This window comes from Aspergillus niger, assembly GCF_000002855.4.
Source record: "Aspergillus niger supercontig An02".
NCBI classification, from domain to species: Eukaryota; Fungi; Ascomycota; class Eurotiomycetes; order Eurotiales; family Aspergillaceae; genus Aspergillus; species Aspergillus niger.
In genome coordinates, this window is record NT_166519.1 from 2,196,927 (window position 1) to 2,215,277 (window position 18,351).

Genomic DNA, 18,351 nt, shown 5'->3' on the forward strand with positions numbered 1-18,351 from the left:
ATCCGGTCTTGGTTCGGAAGGGAATACAAACATGGGTGGGCCTCAAACCAGAGAGGGCCAGAAGGGATAAAACAGTTTGTCGACGACAGACTATCAAAAAGGGCAAGCAGCTGTCGAGCGAATCGAACCTTGGCGCTTCGGCGGGTGGGACCCGACTAGGGGCAGCTGAAACCGACTCCGCCCGGTACGCCCGTATTGTGTCAAACCGGTTTTTCGCTTTCCGTACCAAGGAAGTTGCCCAACGCTCGTCGTCATGATGCCCACCACTGGGAACCACCTGCTGGGGTTATTTGGCAGTTGGTAAATGAGCATCTTCAACTGTTATGCCATCCAGGCAACCTGTTTGGACGATCGCTCCTTTATCCAACGGTAGATATGCAATGCATCCAGCCGGTCTCCAGACGGGTCGGGGCGGACCCTCCCAACTGCGAGGGATGTGGTTGGCGCAGCGTGACACTGAGAGATGATGTCCAGCGTCTCCCCATACATAACGTCACCGCGGATGCAGCTTCTATGGAGAACCATGTAGGTAGGAGTGACCTATCACGGTCGAAAAGTACTATGCAACAAGGCGACGGAATAGGCACCTCGTAGATGATAGACGGATGGATAGTTGGTGAAACTGAGAACTCCGCGGACTGCCTGACTTCTTCGAGGTGTGCGAAAGATCGCCCCTGCAACCCTTGTGTAACCCGTCTCGAGGTGAAGAGAAACGCAAAGCCATTGTGAAGTCTACAGGATGCATTGGCGTACTTTTTCTACATGGCACCATAATCCCGAGGTCCTCCGCAAGTGCCTTGTCTGATTGCACTAGATATGAAAAGAATCATCAACCTCAAACGCCGTTGGTGAGACTGATCTCATCCTGGCGTCAGACTGAAACCCATCGTGTACCAAGGTAAAAAAACAAACCAGTTGTAAGGAGAATACGGTACCTGAAATTAGCTGTGAAATTAGCACGGCAAGACTTTTAGCTTACCGGACAGGGTCCGTAATAAGCGGATGGATTTTAATTTTCAACTTCACGACTTCGCTGGAAATCGTACGCGCTAGACTCGATCGAGGCCCGCAGCGATTTTCCCCTTTTCCCTTTCGGCTCTCGCTTTTTATTCTTCGTCGTCGTCGTCGTCCTTCTCCTCTTTTTTTGACTCTTCTCTTGCTCTTGTTTCGTCGTGAGATGAAGTCTCGGATTGACCCTCTGGCAGGTTCGTGAGACTTGGTTGATGGACTGCTGCATCGCGCGCTGCCGGGGCGACTATTAACTTGGCCTGCACATTTCTTTTCCATCCGCTCGTTTCACTTCGCGCCTGACGGGGCAGCTCGACCGCTTGACCGGTCTCCTCACTCGTTCACCACTGCCCTGCAGTCTTATTCTACGCGCTTAACTTCCTCGTTTCTTTTCCTCCTCTTCAACTCGCCTCCCCTTTGCCTCTTTACCCATCCTTATCAACTATCGCCGTCCGCCCCCCTGAAATCAGTCCTCGACTGCGTCTTTCCATTCTACACTCACCAACCAATGTCCAGCGGGAACTGGGATCTATCATCTCGTGGCCATGGTCACAGGAAATGGAGACTTTCGATATCCGCCCCTTGCAGGCGCGCATGATATCCCCAGCCGACGCAGGATCCCGAACCCTCCCCGCCTAGATCCGTTGAGACTCAATCCTCCCTTTCCACGCCCCTCGACCGCCGACGGCGTTCGCCCTCCCCCTTCTCAGCGCCCTCCCGTGCCTTCCCCGCGACTGCACCCTGCAAAGGCGGCTGCTGCTGATCCATCATGGCGCTCCCCATCGCCTCAACCCAAAGATGACGACTATTTCGTCCCCCGCACGCCCGCCCTCCGTACGCCAACATACCCGGTGTCACCCAATCCTCGGCCGGGATATCCTCCCAGAGAGATTGAATTCGATCGCCCACCGCCCCGGAAGCTTCCGCCAGGCGCACCAGGGTTGCGCATTTCCATGTCTACCTCCAAATTGCACAGTCGACGCCAGCGACCTCCTCGGTCACGAGAACGGTATCCAGATGATGCGTATGGGTTGGCATTGCCTCGCGTCGTGCCTCCGGGGAGCTATGCAGACACACATGGAGAGGATGCACTGCGATCTAGTGTTAACTCGGCCATGACGTCGCGATCCAGCATCGAGCAAGCCAGCGGAACTGAGCGCAGTAGTGTTCTCACAAAGAGTAGCTCGATTACCGACTTGTCTCCTGACACGCCCGATGGACCATGCGAAAAAGATGGGGGCATGAGTGTGGAGGATGCCATTTCCATGTACCTCGACGGATTCAGCGATGTCACGGAAGAACCTGGATCACCAGATATATACGACGATGAAAAAGTAAGGCCATGGAGTCCATGTCCGCCCACAGAATATACGCTCGATGATGGCCATACTTCCGATGAGCATTCGCCCGATCTGGATCCCACTGAGGATCTTCCGCCTGTACCACCGCTCCCTGAGCTGAGTGCCCCTGTACGAGGGCCACTAAGCGATCGCCATGAGGCCGAGGAAGTCCCACATGAAGAGCCAACCGTTGAAGCACCATTAAAATCACCCAGTGTCGAACGTCAAGAAAGAAAGGTCGTGCTGCCCGGAGTGGTGCCTCCGCCCCTGCTTTTGGGAACGGACTCGCGCGATCGCTACGGGTTCCGAAAGGCTACCCATCATGTGACCCTGGCCCAGTACGAGGCGTGGAGCAGCTCATACTCCGACTTTGCCGCGAACCAGCGAATCAAGTGGGTGGAACTGCTCCGCCAGAATCGGCTGCCGATCACAGATCCGATCTCCTTCCCGCCAAAGTCAAACAAAGTCAAAAAGTTTGTGCGCAAGGGTATTCCGTCGGAGTATCGAGGAGCCGCCTGGTTCTTCTACGCTGGCGGCTATGAGCACCTGAACCGGAATCCTGGGCTCTACGAGCAGCTTGTCCGGCAGGCCATGGATTCCCCGAGCAACGACGACAAGGAACACATTGAACGCGATTTACATCGAACGTTTCCGGATAACATCCACTTTAAACCCGAATCGGTCGAACAATACGGAGGCTCCAGCGCTGGCGCTGGAAGCAGCAACCCGAAACATGAGTCCGTCACGGTTGAGACAGAGATGATCCAGTCGCTCCGCCGCGTGCTATATGCATTCGCAGTGCACAACCCCCAGATCGGGTATACGCAGTCGCTGAACTTTATCACGGGACTGCTGCTCCTGTTCATGCCGGAAGAAAAGGCGTTCTGGATGCTGCACATCATCAGCTCGGTGTATCTCCCCAGCACGCACGAGATCAGCCTGGAGGGCGCTAATATCGACCTGTGGATTCTCATGGTGCTGCTCAAGGAGACGTCGCCGCATGTATACAACAAGATCGCTGGCGGGCTCGGTGGCGGCTCGCGGGCGCCCGCACTGACGGTGACGTCGCGGCTGCCGGACATCACGTTGGGGCTGACGAACTGGCTGATGTCGGTGTTCATCGGGACGTTGCCCCTGGAGACGACACTGCGGGTGTGGGATGTATTCTTCTATGAAGGATCCAAGACGTTCTTCCGCGTGTCACTGGCTATCTTCAAGTCGTGCGAGCGAGAGATCATGGCGGTGTCAGATCCAATGGAGGTGTTTCAGGTGGTGCAGACAGTGCCGAAGAAGCTGCTGGACGCCAATACTCTGATGGACGACTGTTTCGTGCGACGACACCGGGTTGGACAAGGCCGCATCGACGAGCTGCGCGCGGCGCGACGGGCAGCAGTTCGACACGAGAACATGCGGCGATCGCGGGCGTGGAACAAAGGCCAGATCCAGGCAGCGACGGACGAGTGGCCAGGACGATCGCGAACACCCATCCCAGGCATCGAGCGCAAGATAGGGGATTCGTGGCGACACATGCGGAACCATGCATTTCGGTAGGAGCTGAGGAGTGATGGATGGCTTTTATTGATACCCCCAAAGCAGCTTTATTGTATTTCAACCGGTCAGTCCACCGTTTACCTGGTCCGGACTATCTATTTGTACTCTGCGACCTCTTAATCTTAATAGACTCGCGGGTTTCAGGGCGCAGGCCGGAGGGACTGACGACATGCCTGACGATGTTACATGTAAATACTGCATATTAGCTTAGATATATGAGTGGCATTGATTCACATTTTTATTTCCTCTTTCCTATTATTTACACTACTAATCTAGAGTGACGTTAGGGGAGAGGAATTAAGTTTGGGGATCCGTGGGAAGCCAACACAGCGGCCGGTCGATCCCGCCTCGATGACGCGCTCGAGCTGCAGTGTAACCTATGCTGCCCGGTTGCGACTTGCACTTTCACTCCAGATAATGATGTGTTTTTCACCTCTGACTTTCTCCTCTTCTGCATCCAACAGCACGCAGTCATGAGTGGCCAGGCATCCAGCTATTACAACACCAACCAGAGCTTTGGCGATCAGCCTCAGCCGCCGCCGCAACAACAACACCAACAACAACAACAATATGCGTACTACAACTACGACCAAGCTCCCCAGCCAGCACCAAACCAACACAATGGCGGTGATTATCGAGGACCTGAACCGAAACCTCCTCAGGGACCTCCTCAGGGGCCCCCGCCAACCTACAACCAAGCTGTGTATGGGTTTGATGAAGCTTTCCAAGTCGAACGGCCCAAGTACAATGACATCTGGGCGGGACTCTTGGTAGGTATCCCTATGTTTCCACATATAGAAGGTCAATACTAAACCTCTGGCAGTTCATTGCCGTCTTCCTCGGCTACGTTGCAGTGTCCGGCGTGACCATCCATCGCTATGCGAAATACAAAGGCTTCAGCGGCGGCGGCATTTACGATGCGAGCAACGACTTCTCCCTCAACACAAACACCCTCGTGCTCTTCATATTCGTCCTCTGTGTGGCCCTCGCCTTCTCATATGCCTACTTTCTCGGTGCGCGATACTTCTCCAAGCTCTTCATCTGGGTCACGGGCATCTTGAACATCGTCTTCGCTCTCGCCACTGGTATCTACTACATCGTTCGGGGGCAATACGGCGGTGGCATAGTCTTCCTCATTTTCGGCGTCTTCGCCATCGTCTGCTTCATCAGCTGGATCCCCCGCATCCCGTTCACAGCCTACATGATGGAGGTCTCCATCGACGTCTCGCGCCAATACGGCCACATGTTCCTGGTCAGCACCATCGGTGGCCTAGTCGCCGTCGCCTTCGCCGCCTGGTTCTCCGTCACGCTCGTTTCGATCTACGTTGCCTACGAGCCCGACAGCACCGGCGTCAACCCGGCCTGCCCCAATGGCTCCGGCGGCTGCAGCACCGCCCGAGTCATCGGCCTAGTCGTCTACGTCACCTTTGCCATGTACTGGTTCAGCGAATGGCTCAAGAACACCGTACACACCACCATCGCCGGCGTCTACGGCTCCTGGTACTTCTTCGCCAACTCGCCGCAAGGCATGCCCCACGGTGCCACGCGCGGCGCCTTCCGTCGCGCCACCACCTACTCCTTCGGCAGCATCAGCTTCGGTTCGCTCATTCTCGCCTTGATTCAAATGCTCCGGCAGGCGTGCTCCATCGCGCAGCAGCAGGAAGCTGCCCAGGGCAGTCTCATCGGTAGCATTGGGTTCTGGGTCCTGGGTTGTTTCATCTCCTTGCTCGATTGGCTCGTCACGTTCTTCAATCGCTACGCGTTCTGCCATATCGCCCTGTACGGGAAAGCATATATCCCCTCTGCCAAGGATACGTGGAAAATGATGAAGGACCGTGGCGTGGACGCCCTTGTTAATGATTGTCTGGTGGGTCCGGTGTTGACGATGGGGTCCGTGTTCGTCTCGTATGTGTGCGCGCTGCTGGCGTATTTGTATCTCCAGTTCACGAACCCTGGGTATAATCAGGGCGGGGATTTCACGGCAGTCATTATGGCGTTTGCGTTTGTGATTGGGTTGCAGATTTGTCAGATCTTTATGACCCCTGTGAGTAGTGGCATTGAAACTATCTTTGCTGCTATGGCGTGGGATCCGCAGGTTTTGGTGCATGATCATTCCGAGATGTATTATCGGTTGGTGCAGTTGTATCCGAAGGTGCAGCAGGCCATCCATGCTTGATAGATACCAGTATAGTTAGCAGATGAGTATTGTTAACAGTATCAGATTCGATTCAGATATAATGACAGACTACAGTAAACTACACTAATCATACTACATATCATACTCATGACATAAACCATTCTTCACCTCCCCTATCCCCAACAAGGATAGAATATTATAGAAGGATCAAAGAACCAAAACCAACTCCCGCAACCCCCATCCCAACCGCCATCAACACGCCCCCAATCCCTCCACTCCTCAAACTACTCGCACTCCCCTCAAACAACGCCCCAGTACCGTCACTACTATTAGTCCCTCCAATCCGACTCGCATCAACCCCACTAGGCATCGACATCACCACCGACGACGACGACACCACCGCACCAGATGTCTCTGCCGCCTGCGTCCCAAACAACCTCGCTGAGGTGCCGGTAGCAGTCGCACTCTCCATCCTCAACTCCGATGCATGGGCATCGCCAGTAGCAGTTGAATGCTCACACGCACAGTCCGTCACTGTCTCCGTGTAGAACTTGTATACTACGTTCGGGTTGGTCGCGTCCGTCATGTGCACGCCGTGGTGCTCGGTTATGGTGGCGGGTGCATCTTGTCGCGCTTCTTCGGTTTTAGTCTCCGTTTTGGTTTTGGTGGTCGCTTCGATGCGGTCTTCTTCATCAGATGATGAGTCTTGGTCTTGAGTGGTGGTTGTGGTTGTGTCGGTGCCTGTTGTGGGTGAGTCCGGGGATGGTTCGGTGTTAGGGTCAGGGGAGGTTGGTGCGTATGCGCGCTTTGAGGCCTTGTTGTCGTTCTGGTTCTGGTTGATGGAGTGTTTGGATGAGGATATGTTGCCGTTGCCATTGCCATTGCCATTACCATTACCATTGCCGTTGCCATTTCCGTTGCCATTTCCGTTGCCATTTCCGTTGCCGTTTCCATTACCATTGCCAATGCCATTTCCATTGCTATCCGAGCCCGAGTTGGAGCTGGTTGTATCAACCCGCATCATAGGACTACTTCCCTTTCGAGCGTCAATGGGGACGTCGGTGTCGCTGCATACGTAGTCGGGGATGTTATGTAGTGCTATCGTTATCCCTCATCAGCATGGTCCTCCTTTTCTGGTATAGGACAATAGAGGGGGGTTAGTGGGGTTACGTACAAACACCCTCACTGGCACAACTCTCCAAAGTATCCCGATCCAGAGAAGACGGATCAAATGGGGCGTTGCAGAAGCAGTCTAGTGCTGAAGGGGAGGTGCATTCTGCGCTGCGGGGGTAGGCTTCTGCGATGGAGGACTGCTCTCGTTTGTTAGTCCATTCATTCATTCATTGATCTATTCCAGTAGTTTGGTTTGGTTCCTTGTATGTAAATGGGTAGGGGACACGAACAGCACATTGCAAATAACCCAAATCGCCGTTGGTAGTGGTGGATGTGGCTGCAGCGAGGGAGAGGGTTGATAAGACGAGGAGGGTATGCATCTTGATTTCTTATTTCTTTTCTTGGTGTTGAGTTTGTCGTTGGTTGTTGGGATAGGTGATTTGAGGGAGAAATGAGGTGCTGTGTCTCATACTCTATATATATCTAAGACACTACTAACTTACTAGTGATAGAGTATTAATTATCAAGTAGTATAAGGGTGGCAACATCCCTTGAATTCCAGTCCTGAGGCAATGATATCGGGATTATTGTGTCGATGATCGATGGAGTGGCGGAAGGTTTTGTGTGGAATGTGAGCTGGGTATGTATGAATGTATCATGTTGATTTGCTACACGGTACTGGGGGGAAGAGGTATGTTTCGATTACTCAGGTTTGTTGGTTCGTGTTGTTATTATTTACTTCATATATGTTTGTATGATTTTGATTTGAAGGGGAGAAGTCTGGGATTGGGATTATAGGTTGTTGTTAAGCCTGCAAACATCGTTGGTAGTAAATGAGATACAATGCCAGTCTGGATAATTTGTTGACTCTCAAGAGTTGACACGCGAAAATAACAGATCTGACGGGATATTGTCCGGAGCTATTCTGCGTGTCATGCATCTGTTCGAATTAACTTTCTACTAAAACCTGACGGGGGCTGGTAGTGGAATTCTTATCATGAATTGGCTCTTGATTTCATCTACAAAATCCCTGCGAGTATCGTGACATCAAGGAATGCAACCATATCGAACCACAGGGTATAATTCATATCATCCTCATCAGTCCTTACAAAGTATGACTATCAGTGGCACAACACCGAGTCAGGTTCACCAACATCCAAGCAATCCCCTTGACAACCATTGTAATTCCGTGCACTACCACATTGTACCCCCAGAACAACACCCGCAAGCATCCCTGGGTAATCCGCGGAAGCTCCTCTCCCTCCTGTGGACCTCCTGGGTATCGCCCGTACTTGTCCATGTCGAACTCCTCCACTACGATTGTCCGGTTCTTCGGCCCCTTGGACTTGCGGCTCCAGAACTGGTGCCGCTTTCGATCATCAGAGTTAGGCTGCGATTTTACCTTCAACCACAGCTGACTACCTTCTTTAGCATCCTCCCGCTCTGCTAGCGTAGTCCTCATCTCTTTAGGGCTTGACAAGGGGGAACTTGAAGTCCCCTGGTCATACAGCTTGAGTCCCTCAAGAACAGGTCTCGTAGACTCGTCAGACACCGCCACAGTCAGTAGCGCAGAAACGAGACAGTCAACAGCATATAACGACGGGATCGTCGCAACTATGGACCCCGTCGCTAACGACAAGGTCATGGTCCTCAGATCCAACGACGCCAAAGGCTCATCGGCATCTGTCAGTGGGAGCGTCGATGTGCGAGGCGTAGCCGCCATGGCACCCGTCTCAACGGCATTGGCTGGCAGAGGGGTAGTAACCAAAATGGTGGGTGGTTGGCTGAATTCTCCCTCCTTAGATAGACTAGAAACTGTAATGTGTAGGACGCCCGAATATTTCGAACGTACTGGCGACAGAGGAATGCCAGCAGCACCAACCAGCGCGGGAGGCTGCTTGCACAACGCAGGGTGGTGAAGTTCGTACACTCGTTTCGATTGGTTCCATAACAACTTGCAGGATTCCTGAGCTGCTACTCGTTTGAGTGCTTCTCCTTCTGCTTTGGTCGCCTCCGTGGGTGAGAGACGAAGCTCTCCCGCCACTTCTGCGGCTTGGTCTATGGCTAGGATGCCTGCGAGTCGTGGAAATAGGATCGATACCAGTCCGTCGTAGGGAGGTTGGCGACGAGATTTGTCTTCTAGTTTTAGGTTCATTACGGGGACGCTGCTATCATGTTTGGAGGGGTGTTTTCGGATAATTGATATGTCACTTTTTGAATTGGTTTGCAGTGTATAGAACGGTGATTTTGGGTCTCCGAATGAAAGTATATTGGCGTCGAGCCTGTAGGGGTCAGATATGCCATAGTAAGGTGAAAGAATATACTCACCGTTCAAGACACAGGTTAAAAGTCCCGGGAAGGCTCTGTGGGCGTTGACCGTTGGCAATTTCCCATAGACTCTGCAGCTCTTCCTGCGTGGAATATCTCTCCACTGGATCAAGAACCCCAACCGGAAAGTTAAGCACACTTGCGGGAACTGTCTTAGGCCCAAGGGCGCGATCTATCTCTGGGGGTGGTGTCTCCGACTCAGATCTAGGCAAATCCCAGTGACCATTAAATGAAGGGTCGGGGTAGTAGTGCTGTTGGTTCATCGGAAGGTCGAAGTTATATCGAGGGAACGTCGACTTCATTGGCACCACCGGTGCTGCAGCAGGTGAGCTGTTCTGGGGCGAAGATCTGACCGAGTGTGAAGGGGAGCCAACTCTCTCTGTCGGCCGCTTGTGGCGGTCATGTCGCAGAGGAGACTTAGATGTTTCACGCTCTCGTATTGTCTCTGGGATGGATACTGGGTTCGACCTGGACATGGCCTTTGGCGGCGGTTTAATTCTAGTATGGGTATCCTCGATAAGTTTAAAGATGACAGCTTCCGTAGGACTGCTCTTGTCACGTATCTCCTCCATGGGTCTCATATCTGTAGGTGTCTTCATAGTTGGCTTTCTCGGTACTCTTGGCAGTTCCTTCGATGGTCTGCTATCCGAGGGTGATGGGAAGAGTTGAAATTGATTCATGGTGATGGACTTGCTCAGTCGTCACCTAAAAAAAATCAGACTTTCGTCCTTGGAGTCGTATCTAGTATCTCAATTTGTAAGAGAAAAGAAATTGTCAAACTAATTGCTTCTGTTTAGCCTTGGGACCTAGGTGATACGCTGTGTATATATAAGCTCACCTGTGTAAACGCCCACTCACTAACATCATGCCCAGCTGGCCAGGCACGGGCCCCGATCTATCCATACTATACTAAGTCAAAGCACACATCGACGGCGGCAAGGGTCCGAACAAGAGAGGCTGCAGTAGCGTGAAGAATATGTATCGTAGTGGAAGAAACTTGATTGCCCGGGTCGGCGCTTAGCCTCGACATCTCGCTGGATCGGACTGCGGGCACGATGTGGCTGGACTCAGCCCGGCGCTTCGAACCATCCCAATGATCATGATTCGGCATAGGGAAGCGCTGGAGCTAACAATCAGTGACTGTGAGTGGTCCATGGTCGCGGGGTATCGTGACGAAAGGTGATGGCCTCTATCTCTGTACTGTTTACTCGAAACATCACCTATCGGTGAAGCATAGTCGGTTACCGAAAAGGGAACAGATCCGACGATATAGAGATAGCAGGGTAACTGACTCCCATAGACCTCACAATTACTTTGAGTAGAATTGAACCTGTTATTTTCATTGGCCATATTATACACATACTGGCACGCAACTAATATACATGGCACAGTCTATCATACAGTCTAATCGCTCATACTACATAGCCTCATCATGAACTCGGAACGTCAGACCCTCCGCCATAGCAATCGCTCCTTCCATATTGCCCTTGTTGTACAAGAACAAGCCCTGCAGAGCAGCAGCGCTGGTGCTCTTCGTCCGATCAGCCTTGAAGCCGTTCTCGTCCTCGATCAGCCCTAATTCCTGTAGCCGATCGAGGAAGACCTGTCGGTTGGCACCACTCGGGTCAAGCTCTCCGTAGAACCGGTCCCAGAGGCAGCCGACTTGATAGCGAGTCACTTCGCCCAGACGCACCGTCATGTCCACGCGACCCGGTCGGACTAGCGCCTCGTCAAGCCGTTCAACGTGGTTGGTGGTGAGGAAGATAATGCGTTCCTCGGCGCTTGCAACGCCATCGAGAGCATTCAGAAGACCCGAAAATGTGACATTGGCTCCGCGATACCCGTCCTCGTCCGTTTGAGTCCGGCGATTCGAGAACGCGGCGTCTACATCTTCGAGTAAGACTAGGGTTCGGTTCGGAACAATCGTTAGAAGATGATTCAGCCGATCATCGGTCAGTCCCCGCTCGCTGAGGTTCAAGATGGCAATGTCATAGTCCAATTCACCCGCCAAGGCTTGGATGAACGAACTCTTACCCGTTCCCGGAGGCCCGTAGAGGAGATAACCACGGCGGTAGGGAATACCCCGGTCGTGATACCATTTGCCACTGCCCACAAAGTCCTGCACATCCTCCACAATTCGCTCCTTGACTCCTTCGTCGAGAACCACCGAATCCAATGGACGCTTTCGCCGCGGCTGTCCGAAAAGCTTCCATTCGGTACCCCAACTGTTATAAATGGATGTCTTGCCTTCGTGAGATTTGGCCGCATACGCGTGCGCTTCCGTGAAGAGGTCTTCGAAGACATGTCGATGCGAATAAAGCGTGGTCAGAGTGATGGTCTCCCACGGCCGGCCCGTGTGTAGGTCCTGGGACTTGGATTCTCGCATCCGGTTGACGAAGATGAACGCATTCTTGTAGCGCAAAACATGCCTTCCGGGTCCAGGCACCAGCGCGAAATGTGTATGTATCGCTCCATTGCTGTGCTCGACTTTCTGTGTTTGGATTGAGAGGTGGCGCATCCCGGGGGTCAGCCTCTGTAGTATGGACTCCATGAAACCAGACCTGCTGGCAGCGGAGCGGGCCGAATTAAGCTGCGATTGTTGGTATAGTGTCATCCAGTGAAGGAACCACGGGTAGGAGTCGTCTTTGATGCTGATTTCGACGTCGACAAGCATGCGCCGCCGGAGGAGAGCGGCGCCATGGCGGAAGCCTTTCTGTGCGAGACCGACTCCTGCCCCCAAACCGGCAAGACCAAATCCCTATGAATGCAACTTCCTGTCAGCGATTGGAATTTGCAGCAGACATAGCTGTAACACCCTGAGGAACTTACTGCGGTGAAAAAAGGATTGTTGGTTAGCTGGGAGAGAAGCCCTCCATCGCCTGTAGGCTGCCCCGCTGCTTGGATGGCATCTTTCCGTTGCTGAGCAATCAGATCGCCAGGCGAAGGCAGCCCTGGGGTACTTGATGGTCCATTGGGGTCCATGCCAACAGAAGAACAATCATACACCGCCACCTACAGTTGTCTGATGCCTCGAGCACATCCGCAACGTTCTTGTCGGGGAGTCGGAGTTAAGACGGGCCGAGATTCACGCTGGGTTTCACGGGCATCGGAGATGGAGAAGCCGGGCTGCGGTGCTAAGATCCCTAAAAGGGATGACATTGGCTGCGTTGTCCACGCATTCTGGTCGAAGGAAATCGAATTTTGCATCTTAGCACATTAGGCATTCGTAGAGCTACGTACGTAGTCTAACTCAGACGCTTTCATGGACCACAACACAATACGAGATGGGGCAGAACAACGGGATGTCATCACTCCGAGTCGGAGATAACGGGCTTTACACCGGCATCGCCGTTCCTCATTTTTATTCACCAAACAGGGGACTGCCCTTGCTTTTAAAGTCTAACATGGGCTAAAGCATACTGGGCTGTATTATTCTTTGAGATCTACGGCGGGAAGTATCCATTTACCTTCATTATCAAGGCAGCCGCCACCAAGCATCGTATAAAACCTTCCCCGCCCTGGAATCTTGAGACAATGCGAACATTCCTGCGAGGCTTCTTTTGTTTCCGACAGCACAGTGCTCCTGCACCTAGATTGTCATCCCCACAGAGATGCAACATGGTCAAAGCTACTTCCGCTGCTTCAACGTCGGCGGCCCTTTACTCTCTGGCCGTTGTCCTCTCCCCGGCTTCCGAGGGACCTGAGGATGTCAAGGAGAAAGCCCACCATCTCAAGAATGGCTTTCAAAACCCCTGGGAGTATGCCACTCTGTAGCTATCAGAAGACTTTATAGTATCGTGTTACTAACGCACCTCTGAAGCTCATGGAAATCGCCGTCAGTGGGTGACGCTCTTCACATGTGGGGGTAAGTTGCAAGACTTTCCTTGCTTTTACTATGCAAGCCTGACACTGCACTTTGAAGAGGAATCATAACGGGGAAAATCAAATTCCCGGATGTCACGCCTCCTACTGTACCTGTTCAGCAGCCCAAGTTTCTGCCAGACCGAGAAACCTCTAGTCTACGGGCGACATGGCTTGGCCATGCTTGTTACTACGTCGAATTCCCCAATGGCCTACGAGTACTGTTCGACCCCGTATTTGAGGACCGTTGCTCTCCCTTCTCATTCATGGGCCCAAAGCGCTACACTGAGATGCCATGCCGCATCGAGGACATCCCATCCATTGATGCGGTTGTAATATCCCACAACCATTACGATCATCTTTCTCATCCAACCGTCAAGGAAATCTCGCGGCTCCATCCCAATTGCCACTTCTTTGCACCCCTGGGCAATAAAGCATGGTTCAGCAGCATCGGGATTGACAAAATGACTGAACTGGATTGGTGGGAAGAGCGAGACATTGTTCTTTCACCCTCGCATGAACCAGTCACGGAGGCCGGTGCTGCCGGCGAAGGCCAGAATTCAAATCGATCTGATATCACGACTCGCATCAGCTGCTTGCCTTCGCAGCATACAAGCAATCGAGGTGTATTTGATCGATCAAAGACCCTGTGGGCGTCGTGGGGCATCGAAGCTGGAGGTCGGAAGTTGTGGTTTGCAGGGTATGTATAATCTCCGAAGAGATGCCTTCAAGTAATCTAACCAAGAACGTCATACAGAGACACAGGATATCGGCATGTGCCAGAGCTTCCTGCTGGCGCCGATGACCATGCTCCGGAGTACACTTTCCCCTCATGTCCCGCATTTAAACAAATTGGTCGATTCCGGGGGCCTTTCGACCTCGGGTTGATCCCGATTGGCGCCTACTCACCCAGATGGTTCATGAGCCCTATGCATGCAGACCCTGATGATGCAGTACAAATTTTCCGGGATACCAACTGCAAGAGAGCCATGGCTATTCACTGGGGAACTTGGGTTTTGACAGATGAAGATGTCCTTGAACCGCCCAAGAAATTAAAGGAAGCACTCACTAAGTATGGGTTTCCAGAGGTCGGGGCGTTTGACGTTTGTGACATCGGCGAAAGCCGGGAATTCTAAGGGTCATGTGCGCCTGGGAAAGTTTGGGGTACTTATTCTACTTACTTTAATATTGCTGTACGATACCTGCACGTTGATCATTGTGCGCGCACCGGATAGACGCTCACAACTCTATAATCCATAAAAATCTCTCTTCCCCTCACCGTCTTTTTTTGTACATGTGATGAGTCTTTGGATCAACCCTCCGACATAGTCAATGCTCCTATGGAGTGCAAGGCTTCAAAAAGAGGCTCTGACCCATGTGATGGCACGGGCCTATTTACGGAGCGTGCCAGTAAATGACCCTGCACCAGCAACGCGTTCAAGGTGCATACGGTGTTTCCCTTATTCCATTACCAGTCCTGGCAAAAACAAATATGCTCGTACCCCAAGTCCAGCTGACCAATTGCAGCTGTTCTTTAAAAAGCTACTGGATGGAATGACCCGTTTAGCAGTAAAGGTGACATAGAAATGATCCGCTTCCAATAACTGAATTGACATCAATAGGAGCTACATTCGTCTCAACTTTGCTGGATGACTCAAGGTTTCATCAGCTCGGTCGCCTATGACTGCCTTCCTGAATTCATCTATCACGTCCATATATTTTTGGCCCCATCTCACCAGCTGCTCAGCCTCTCATTTCCCCGATCAAAACCCCATCACCAGCGCGTGCTCTCACCACGTCAGCAAATAACTAGACCCATGGCTACCATAATTCAGCAAAGTCCACAAGAAGCCAGCTGTTTCTGGCGAAGCAGCTCAGAAACCTGGACGAGCAATCATGTATGGGAACCACAAGAGCGCAGACACTCCATGGACGACGAAGAGGAAGTACTCTACGAACTCGACGAAGTCGCCCTAGCACAACTACCACTGCATCTCCAACACAACATGCGTCAACTACAGCTAGAACGAATACGCAAACTACTGCACGACCGGGACCCGGATTCCGCGCTTTCCCCCAGACCTGTACACCCAAATCCCTACGCGCAAACGTGGTTCAAGAACATGATGGCGCGGCTTTCAGCAGACCAAGAAATGAATGAAGTCCACGAATGGCGCCAGTCGGTACATCTTGACGGCGATCCAGACGATACTACCTGGCGTTTAGTTCCACGGCAGTGGACTGGCAACAGACAGCGCCATGATCGGAGAACCTGGCACTTCGATCATGCAACTTCGGGTGAAGATAGTTTCAACGCTTACTCGATTGGAAGCACACGTGTATGCAGTCTGCATGGACTGGGGGTTAATGAGTTTGGATTCCGTCTGTCCGAGACTGGTTCACATGGTAGCAGAGACCAGAAGCAGGAGGGCAGAAAGGTCTCTTCAAAGCCTCGGAAGAGAAATTTGTCTCTTATTACGCATATGCGGGCTCATGTGCGTTTTCGGGTACGCAAGAGTGTTCAGAAGCTGAGTAAGCTCCTGAAGAAGTGATTTGCTCTTCAACGTTGGGTTCGTGTCGTTGAATTCATACGAACATTTGGGGAAATGGGGGAAAAGTTTGGGTTTGTTTCTTTAGGAGTTTGGCGATACGGGGCAAAGGGCATACCTGGATGGCGGGCGTTATGAAGCATCTGTGCAAGATGAGCTGTTGCTTGTGATTAATATTTATTACCCTCCAAGACCTAAAGCAAGAAAGGGTGCGAACTATTCGATTCCATGGCATGCGATGATGCTCCGTAGATAGATCAGGGGGAAAAGGATAGCACTAGACCTAAAGAAGAATGGTGGCGGTGAGCTCTTCTTGTCCGCAATCCCACTTCGAGGTGCGCTGGAAATTTGATGGGGACGGCGGGCAACAAAACAACTCCAGTTCCCCTCCACGAGAAAAAGGCCCCTATCTCTGACCGCTTGTCGATCGGCTCCGGAGTTTACTCCATCTTTTCCTAGGGACCGTTTGATTCTCTCTCTTCCTTCTCCGACGCAAGTCAACGAACCACCGCCATCATGCAAGCACCGGTGGTGGTGATGAGTATGTCCAATCGAGGGGAACTTTCCGGGGCTTGGCTTCTGATTGCTAACATTGTTCTTTAGACACCAATGCTGGTGAGAGACAGGTTGGTCGTAAAGCCCAGCTGTCTAATATCGCTGCTGCGAAGACGTACGTGATTGATCCCCTCCCACTCTTCCCCGCTCCCGGCACTTCTAACACGGGGCCTGTCAATACAGTGTCGCGGATATTATCCGGTCATGTCTGGGACCTAAGGCTATGCTGAAGATGCTTCTCGACCCCATGGGCGGTATTGTTTTGACGAACGATGGACACGCTATCCTGAGAGAAATCGAGGTGTCGCACCCCGCTGCGAAGAGCATGATCGAGTTGAGTCGGACCCAGGACGAGGAGGTTGGTGATGGAACAACGACTGTTATTATTTTGGGTATGTGCTGGGTGATTCGTGCTTTTTGCACGCTGGGCTTGAAATTTCTTCTGTGATGAATGAACTCGCTAACTGGTATTAGCTGGTGAGATGCTCGCTCAGGCCCTACCCCAGCTCGAACGCAACATTCACCCCGTGGTCATCATCTCGGCTTTCAAGCGTGCTCTGGCCGACGCCCTTGCCATTGTGGAGGAAGTTTCGATACCCGTGGATATTGATGACGACAAGGCTATGTACACCCTCATTCAGTCGTCCATCGGCACGAAGTTCGTTTCCCGGTGGTCGGAGCTCATGTGCGGCCTCGCCCTGAAGGCTGTCCGGACCGTGTCTTTCGATGCTGGCGGTGGAAAGCGGGAGGTCGACATCAAGCGGTACGCTCGTGTTGAGAAGATCCCCGGTGGTCAGATCGAGGACAGTGAGGTTATCGACGGTGTCATGGTCAACAAGGACATCACCCACCCCAAGATGCGGAGGAGGATAGAGAACCCCCGCGTTCTGCTTCTCGACTGCCCGTTGGAATACAAGAAGGGTGAATCGCAGACGAACATCGAAATCACCAAGGAGGATGACTGGAACCGTATCCTGCAGATTGAGGAGGAACAGGTTAAGGCCATGTGTGATGCTATCATCGCCCTCAAGCCTGACGTTGTCATCACGGAGAAGGGTGTTTCAGGTATGAAATCATTTGCTGCCTCGCAGGCATTCGCCTTTCTGACCACTCCATAGACCTTGCCCAGCACTACCTGGTGAAGGCCAACATCACAGCCCTCCGCCGTGTGAGAAAGACGGACAACAACCGTATCGCCAGAGCCACGGGTGCGACCATTGTGAACCGTGTCGACGACCTCCAGGAGTCCGACATTGGAACTCAGTGCGGACTTTTCGAGATCGAGAAGATTGGCGACGAGTACTTCACCTTCCTCAGAAAGTGCCAGAACCCCAAGGCTTGCACTATCCTTCTCCGCGGCCCGTCCAAGGACATCATCAACGAGATCGAGCGGAACCTTCAGGACGCTATGGCCGTTGCCCGGAATGTCATCTTCCACCCCCGTCTTTCCCCCGGTGGTGGTGCCATTGAGATGGCTGTGTCTGTCAGATTGAGCCAGTTGGCCAAGTCTATTGAGGGTGTCCAGCAATGGCCGTACAAGGCTGTTGCCGATGCCATGGAGGTCATCCCGAGAACGTTGGCACAGAACGCCGGTGCCAGTCCTATCCGTGTCCTCACCCGCATGAGGGCCAAGCACGTTGAGGGCCATACCACGTGGGGTCTGGACGGTGACTCCGGTGCCTTGGTGGACATGAAGGAGTACGGCGTCTGGGAGCCTGAGGCGGTCAAGCTTCAGAGCATCAAGACCGCTGTCGAGGTGAGCACAAGCATATCCTGCCCTGTTTCCACTCAAACTGACTGTATTTCTAGTCCGCATGCTTGCTCCTCCGTGTCGACGATATCTGCAGTGGCAAGTCTGCTCAGCAGGCCGGTGCCGGTCTCGGTGTCGGTGGTGGAGATGATTAAATCA

The 18,351-nt window shown here is 52.6% G+C and overlaps 6 protein-coding genes across 6 annotated transcripts; 3 read left to right on the top strand and 3 right to left on the bottom strand.

Annotated features, from left to right (window-relative positions):
- Positions 1-1,553: 1,553 nt before the first annotated feature.
- Positions 1,554-5,908, top strand: An02g08870 (uncharacterized protein; the record flags this gene model as incomplete). The annotated part of the gene is made up of 5 exons (XM_059746475.1): positions 1,554-3,895; positions 4,029-4,087; positions 4,314-4,669; positions 4,723-5,804; positions 5,842-5,908. The coding sequence occupies 5 exons, from the start codon at positions 1,554-1,556 to the stop codon at positions 5,906-5,908; spliced, it is 3,906 nt and encodes a 1,301-aa protein (XP_059603435.1).
- A 324-nt stretch (positions 5,909-6,232) lies between these two features.
- Positions 6,233-7,529, bottom strand: An02g08880 (uncharacterized protein; the record flags this gene model as incomplete). Its single annotated transcript, XM_001399986.1, has 3 exons — positions 6,233-7,134; positions 7,211-7,346; positions 7,440-7,529. The coding sequence occupies 3 exons, from the start codon at positions 7,527-7,529 to the stop codon at positions 6,233-6,235; spliced, it is 1,128 nt and encodes a 375-aa protein (XP_001400023.1).
- A 725-nt stretch (positions 7,530-8,254) lies between these two features.
- An02g08890 (hypothetical protein) lies at positions 8,255-10,157 on the bottom strand (the record flags this gene model as incomplete). The annotated part of the gene is made up of 2 exons (XM_001399987.3): positions 8,255-9,431; positions 9,478-10,157. The coding sequence occupies 2 exons, from the start codon at positions 10,155-10,157 to the stop codon at positions 8,255-8,257; spliced, it is 1,857 nt and encodes a 618-aa protein (XP_001400024.1).
- Positions 10,158-10,894: 737 nt separating this feature from the next.
- Positions 10,895-12,684, bottom strand: An02g08900 (uncharacterized protein; the record flags this gene model as incomplete). Its single annotated transcript, XM_001399988.3, has 3 exons — positions 10,895-12,235; positions 12,307-12,436; positions 12,494-12,684. 3 exons carry the CDS (start codon positions 12,682-12,684, stop codon positions 10,895-10,897), a joined length of 1,662 nt encoding a protein of 553 aa, XP_001400025.3.
- A 411-nt stretch (positions 12,685-13,095) lies between these two features.
- On the top strand, positions 13,096-14,474 carry An02g08910 (uncharacterized protein; the record flags this gene model as incomplete). Its single annotated transcript, XM_001399989.3, has 4 exons — positions 13,096-13,235; positions 13,298-13,342; positions 13,400-14,038; positions 14,096-14,474. The coding sequence occupies 4 exons, from the start codon at positions 13,096-13,098 to the stop codon at positions 14,472-14,474; spliced, it is 1,203 nt and encodes a 400-aa protein (XP_001400026.3).
- A 1,929-nt stretch (positions 14,475-16,403) lies between these two features.
- Positions 16,404-18,347, top strand: An02g08920 (uncharacterized protein; the record flags this gene model as incomplete). The annotated part of the gene is made up of 6 exons (XM_001399990.3): positions 16,404-16,428; positions 16,491-16,557; positions 16,626-16,834; positions 16,917-17,507; positions 17,561-18,198; positions 18,252-18,347. The coding sequence occupies 6 exons, from the start codon at positions 16,404-16,406 to the stop codon at positions 18,345-18,347; spliced, it is 1,626 nt and encodes a 541-aa protein (XP_001400027.1).
- Between the last annotated feature and the right edge of the window lie 4 nt (positions 18,348-18,351).